This window comes from Arachis ipaensis, chromosome B06 (genome assembly GCF_000816755.2).
Source record: "Arachis ipaensis cultivar K30076 chromosome B06, Araip1.1, whole genome shotgun sequence".
NCBI classification, from domain to species: domain Eukaryota; kingdom Viridiplantae; phylum Streptophyta; class Magnoliopsida; order Fabales; family Fabaceae; genus Arachis; species Arachis ipaensis.
This window is the reverse complement of record NC_029790.2, coordinates 9,004,581-9,011,482: the sequence shown is the minus strand read 5'-3', so window position 1 is coordinate 9,011,482 and position 6,902 is coordinate 9,004,581. Positions and strand designations below refer to the sequence as shown.

Genomic DNA, 6,902 nt, shown 5'->3' with positions numbered 1-6,902 from the left:
TATTATTATTATTATTATTACAAGAGGATAGTCTTTTGTTCCTTTTTCTTCATCTTCTGTTGAGATTTTCAAAAAAAGAGGTGATATTTATATTAAAAATGATTATTAAATTAATATATATTAAAAAAAATACACAATATATATTATATATAAATATACGATGGTTGTTTTAGTAGTTAATTTTTAATATATGTATAATAATTTTTTTAAAAAAATTATATTCTTTTTTGGTTTTTAATTAAAATTATTTACCATATATGTCATCCACCCCAACATTTCAAAATTATGTTTTCATTTATCGGTGATCTTTTCAACTTTCCCCTTTTTTGATCAAATTTTCTTCCGTTGACAATTAAACATCTCGAAGGTTGGCGACATTGCTTAATCAGGAATTCAATTTTTTCTTGTCTCTAAATAGATAACCAGATTAAGCTACTGTCCGAAGCAAAACCTACATATTATTCATGAATTCACAAAATCTATTAGAGAGATTAGTGCGTTAGTTTAAAAAGTTAGATTTTAATTACTTGTTATACACAACTGATCTATTAGCTAGTTAATGCTAATTAACTTACAAATTAATTAAAAATGTTAAAATTGAGAAAAAATACGTATAAAACTTTTAAAAATAAATGATATTTCTTATTAAAATACTTTATTTATAACATTCTTAATTAATATTCCTAGCACACTTACTAGTAAGATTTAAAAAATAAAAATAAAAAAATAAAACAGAAAACAAAATGGTATGATCCTGTGCACCTTTACTTGTATTCATTTATTATAGTGAAGAAGGGGGGGCACAATTGCAAATTATTGCAACTATGAAAGAAAGATAGGTACCTTATTTTTCCTGTGCTCCTCCGCTTACAGTTCCAACACTGCACTTTCCTCAGTTTTAAATCTGGGGCCTACGATCCTTCTTCGCCAACGGTAAGTAACAAACGTTCATAGCAAACTGAAATTTGAATTGATGGGCCCCATTCTATTTATTTAATTATTATTTTCTTTTTCTAAAATTAGAATAATAGAGTTAGATTAATCCAAAACGCGCTCACCCAAATGCATCATTAGCCACATTCGGTGACTCTCCTTTCCACGCCAACCTCCTTTTCGCCTTTTTAAAATCCTTCAATTCCTAACTTATTTCATGATTGATCCATAAACGAAATAACACACAAGTTAAACATATTCTTCAATAATTCAATTCTTATAGTTACATGTTTGACAAATACTATGTACATATAAATATTATTGCGTATTGTGCAATTAGTATCTTTAATTGTGTCCTGCGATTAGAAAATAAAGCTATGATATTTATTGCATTTCATACTGTATGGGAGGAAGCTGACACACGTTACTTAATGCTTAGGTCTTAGTGCTTATCCTTTCTAGTTTTTTCGTTCTTATCGCCTCCTTTCAAATTGTTCTGGATTTATCCAACAATTATTTGCAATCCTTGTCATTTAGAACATTCACTAATCACAAATTCACAAAATCGCAGCACACAAATTCATAGGGGGATTAAAGTTTTCTGGTGACATTTTTTATGGGCAAGTGGTCGGTACAATATTGGATTATGTAGGGACAAGAGCCTTACGTTCAGAAAAGTGGACCCCACCCACTCATCTTGTTAATGTTCTTAGCTAAGTACCCAAAGCCGCGTAAGAAAAAATAATATTATTAATAAAATAAACTGAATCTAATTATTATTTATTTGTGTAGCTATAGTAATTTATAAACATTGTAATTTATAGGGGTTGGAGCCATTTGGTGGTGGTGGTTTGGTAACCAAGTTAGTTCCGTTAATGCATGTTGTCGTTGTTGAGTTGTGTTTAAGCTAAGTCTTTAATTAAAGTGAATAAAGGAGGGAAGGATGCAATAAATCAACCTAAAATTTGGAAATTTCTATCATTTGTTTGATTAGGAATGTGAGCTAGAAAGGTATCGTTATAGTTGTGAACGTTGATGTCTTAGCTTGAAAGTACATAATTTGCATGGATAAAAATCATATAAGATTGAGGGTCATGTATGAATAAAAAAAAAACAAGGGAAAAGAATAATAAATTATGATGATGATAATATGTTTTTATTCCCAAAGGGGAAAAAGGATGGGCCAGTATCATAGTTAGGTAGGGTTATTTCTATCTGGGCCTTTGTTGGGTTTGATCACTTCAAAAGTTAGAGGCACCTAAACATGGGCTTAGGTCTCATTAAGTTTAATTTTTAGACCTCTATTAAGCTTACCACCAATTGATGAGTTATGACCCAAGAAAAATAATGTAGCTCTATACAATGAAGATGTCGTTGACTATGAAGAAAAGAACAATGAAAATGTCTGTCCAGTTGATAAAGAATGTCTTGAGAAGAAAAGGAAAGCACATAGGGCATATGCATAGCTGATAGCTCTTCCAAGAGGAGATTGAAGAGTCACAAGTCACACAGTTCCCATATAATCTCCCAGGTTGCTTGGATTAAGTGGTAGTTACAATTTCACCCATCAACCGTAAGAGATGAGGGCAATAATGTGATATTTACACTACACACAATTCTTTATGTGCTAAATTGGCTCAATTATATATGTTCACAAAATTATTCTTTTTATTATGTCAAAGAACTAGTTACGTGTTTTAAATATTAACGGATCTCTAATCTCTTCAATAGATTTCACACAAACGAACAATTCGCAAGTATATATAAGGGCTTGACACGTAATATTCGAAATTGTGGAGAAAACGCAACATGTACACATGCAGTTAGCTAGTTTGTCTGATTGAGATACTTCAAATTATGCAATCTACTTTACAAAGTAAGAAATTAACCTGAGTGAAATAACTATTATAATTATAATTATAATAAAATAACGATGATATTATTGTGTCCCTACCTAAAGATCAAGTAGATATGTGTCATTCTATACATTAGTTTTCTGTCTGCTTTTTCATGATCCCTTAAGCTACGTTATTGTGGGAGGTAGTTTATGCCTTGGAGTTTCGATTCTAACCACTCATTCAATGGATTATGGATATGAAATAGACAGCCACATCCAATTCAATTGCCTGAGATGTAAACAGCACACACTGGACATTGACATTTAGCTTAATCATAGTAAACTCCACTCTACTTTTTTGTATCGAATTTCCCACTAAATTAAAATACTTAATTTTCTAAACTTTAATTTGTTTGGTTCTTCTTCAATCCTAATCCTAGTATAATAAAAACATATATAGGGCTTTCCCTCACTTGGATTCTGAACATGACACGGTTGTTTCCTTGTTGATCTTTTGTGCAACATAACAAAATTATAACTTGGCGTAGCATCGTTAGATATTTGGTTTCGCAAGCCAAAGACCAAGTCAATATGTTATTAAACTCATACTTAGAGATATTTTAAAATATATTTATATATTTTAATCACAAATGTAAGTAGTAACCAAAAGTCTAGAATTACATTCTAAGTTCCACTTTTTTCAAGAAGCTAATTAGTCCATGCGATGTTGATTGACAACTGACATAGTATTAATTTCTAACTACTACGAAGAAATTAAATCCAGAAATAACACAAGGTTCTAGGTTCTATATATACATAATCCAATCCCATTTGGTTCAGCATTATCCACATTCTAAGGCCAAAACAAACACTGGTAGTGAAGAGTGAATAGAGGAATGGAAATGGAGAAAAGAGAGAGGAAGATTATGGTGGCTGTCGATGAGAGCCAAGAGAGTATGTATGCGCTGTCATGGTGTCTAAGCAACCTTGTTTCTGACAACGTCGACAACGTTAAACTTGTCCTCCTCTATGTCAAGCCACCCCCTTCCGTTTACCCCTTAGATGCTGCAGGTTTTTCTTAATTAATTAGTTTCTTCCCACTTTAGTTTTTTAGTTAGAATTAAATAAATAATTACTATAAATTTGGAAAATCTCGCTGACTTTTTTTTAACAGGGTACATATTTTCAAGTGATGTTGTTTCAACTATGGAAAAGTACGGAAAGGATTTGGCTAACTCGGTAATGGAAAGAGCTGGGGATATTTGCAGAAAATTGAACACTACGAATGTATGTAGGCCTTCTTGCATGTACCCTTTTGTTTTGTATTTTTGTTCTTGAACTTTATAACAATGATGGGTTTGGTATGCAGATGAGTATGGAGAGAGTAATTGGTAGTGGAGATGCCAAGAATGTGATATGCAGTGCTGTGAAGAAACTTGAGGCTGATACCTTGGTCATGGGAACCCATAGTTATGGATTCTTTAAGAGGTATAATTTGGATATATAAAAGATGTGATTATGATTATGATTTATGAATAAGAGTATTGGTAAACTTGTTGCAGGGCACTCCTTGGAAGCGTTAGTGATCATTGTGCTAAGCATGCCAAGTGTCCTGTTGTAATCGTCAAGCATCCTTGATTCTCATATTTGGAAGCAGGTTACAGGGCATACCTACAACTACAACTATCTAGCATCAAGAAGAATGGATTTTTTTGTGTATATGTACATATATCTAAAGCATAGGCTGATGATACTTATGCTTAATTTCATGTTAAGAAATACTAGTTCTTATTGATACGTATTATTCCAAGTTGCTTTAACGGACAGTTTAGAAAATTTGGTGTTTACATCCACAACCACAAGCTAGAAAGTCCAATAGATATAGTAAAAAAATCAGAGGGTAATTAAGGTAACAAAATCTGAAGCGCAGTGAATATGTGGAATCAAAATTGAAATGAAAGCTTTGGATGACCGGATTGCGTGTTTTGTGGTAGTGACAGTTGGGTATATGTTGGGAATTGGAATCCATCAATCAATCACTCAAAACTCAAAAGTAGGAAAGATACCATGCACTCACCTCTCAGCTGCACCATTTCTTGAGTATTTAAAGCAACCAATTTGTGATATGATTGGCCCATAAACTAAACTAAATCCGTTGCATAAAGGTTAGTAGTGCAAGTTATAAATTAAATAAAGGAGAATAATACAAGAATAAAGTGTGCGCGTTTTTTGCACTAATTCAAAAGTTGTCCTCACTCCACGTCATTCCAAAATCAAGTGGTTAATGGCCATGCTTTGACCCAACCCACACACTCTTCTTACACTCATATAACACCCTCATCAACTTGTAACTAACTCCTGTTCCCTATCAACACCTATATATACCATTAGGTTTAATTAATAATCAAAATCATATAAACATGGGGAATTGTTATTGTACCTCTAGTAACACGACGGCCATGGTGGTGGACACAAGCGGGAATGTTCACCGGATCAAGCTGCCACTCAACTCCGGGGAGCTTATGATCGAGCAAATCGGCCACGTCATCACTCCCGCAGACGTACTCCAAAGAACGCGACGGATCTCGCCCTTGGGGGCCGACGAGGAGCTCCTACCGGGAAAGCTTTACCTGCTGGTTCCGGCGAGTAGGGTGCACTCAAAGGCTTCGCCATCGGAGATCGCCAAAACTCATATCAAGAACCACAAGAGTCTCAAGATGGCAACGGAACACGGACAAGACAAAATTACCCCTGTGGGTGTGGGGTTAGGGTACCAAGGGAAAAGAAGATGGAATCCTGTTCTGGACCCTATTCTGGAATCTTCTAGAGAATCTAACTACCCTTAAGCAGTAAAATATGGATTATGGAGTACACTTTCTCTTATTTATTTGATGGAGTAGTACGTATTTGTTAGACTCACTCCTCATTTACCCATTCATCCTCTTGTCACTTCTAGAATCAACTCAATTATACATTTTCTTTTCGGAATATACCCTTAAACATTATGTAATCATTCATTGACACAGATCAAAGCTACAGATGCTAGTCAAAAACAAAAGCATCTAGAATGGCAACTACTTCCCTCAAATTTAAGAATAATACAAAATACATTACTCAGATAATTCTTTTCAGAATTATAACGTGCAAACTCTATCACTACGTGAATCACTTGTTCCTATTTTCAATCTATTTCTGCATTTAGAGGAGACACTAAGACTGAGACATAAATTGAAAGATATAAAAATTAAGAGACAAAGACCGAAATAAATTTATTGTACGAGGAGTGTTAGGAAGCCAATACTTTTGTTAAATTTTGGCCAGCACTTAATCATCAAAAAGAAATTGAATGATTCTACACCATTAGATGCAATTTCATACCATTAAAAACATTATTGATGGCTAATTGATAGCTAAAAACCACAAAATCTACTGCCCTAGACTTTCTCATATTGTATTATGTTTAGTGGAAAGTATGTAGAATTGAATTGAGATAAATACAGAAAATAAATTAAACAAAATGATTTAATTACCCTTTTTCTCTTTCCCATTTTTCTCCTCAAATTTCTTCTTCCATCACAAAACAATCAGAGCGTGGGATTAGCAAGGCATTGAACAAATTCCAACTCAAGCAAAAGTCGTTACTGTCATCATCTAGATCTTTGTATATCTTCTTTGGTCTGAGTAAAAGGCAACGACCATTAGCCATTACATATAACTAATATTCAATTTTAACACTTTCAATTTGTGAATCATAATTTTGAACTCAATTTTATACAACGAGCAAAACAATAAACAGCAAAACCAAGCTCAGTTTTAGAATAGTTTTGACAATAATCATAAAAAAAAAATTCAAAAACACTAACTACGAGAAATTTCACATTCGTTCTTACAGAAATCAAGCAATTGAAAATTTCTAAAACAAAAACAATTATCGATGAAAATTAGAAAAAAAAAAATTAAAAAACGTACATCAAGAATGAACGCTACAAACCAATGGTTAAATTAATTATATATTAAAATATAAAATATATGTCAACTTAAAAATATGTGAATAATAAATATATTTATATATAAATATATAATAATTATTTTTTTTTGGTATACTAATACTTTATTTTTAATATGCTAATAA

General features: G+C 32.6%; 1 protein-coding gene across 1 annotated transcript; it reads left to right on the top strand.

Annotated features, from left to right (window-relative positions):
- LOC107646084 (universal stress protein A-like protein) lies at window positions 3,438–4,756 on the top strand. Its single transcript, XM_016350274.2, has 4 exons — window positions 3,438–3,841; window positions 3,945–4,057; window positions 4,140–4,258; window positions 4,333–4,756. Exons 1-4 carry the CDS (start codon window positions 3,667–3,669, stop codon window positions 4,406–4,408), a joined length of 483 nt encoding a protein of 160 aa, XP_016205760.1. The 5' UTR covers window positions 3,438–3,666; the 3' UTR covers window positions 4,409–4,756.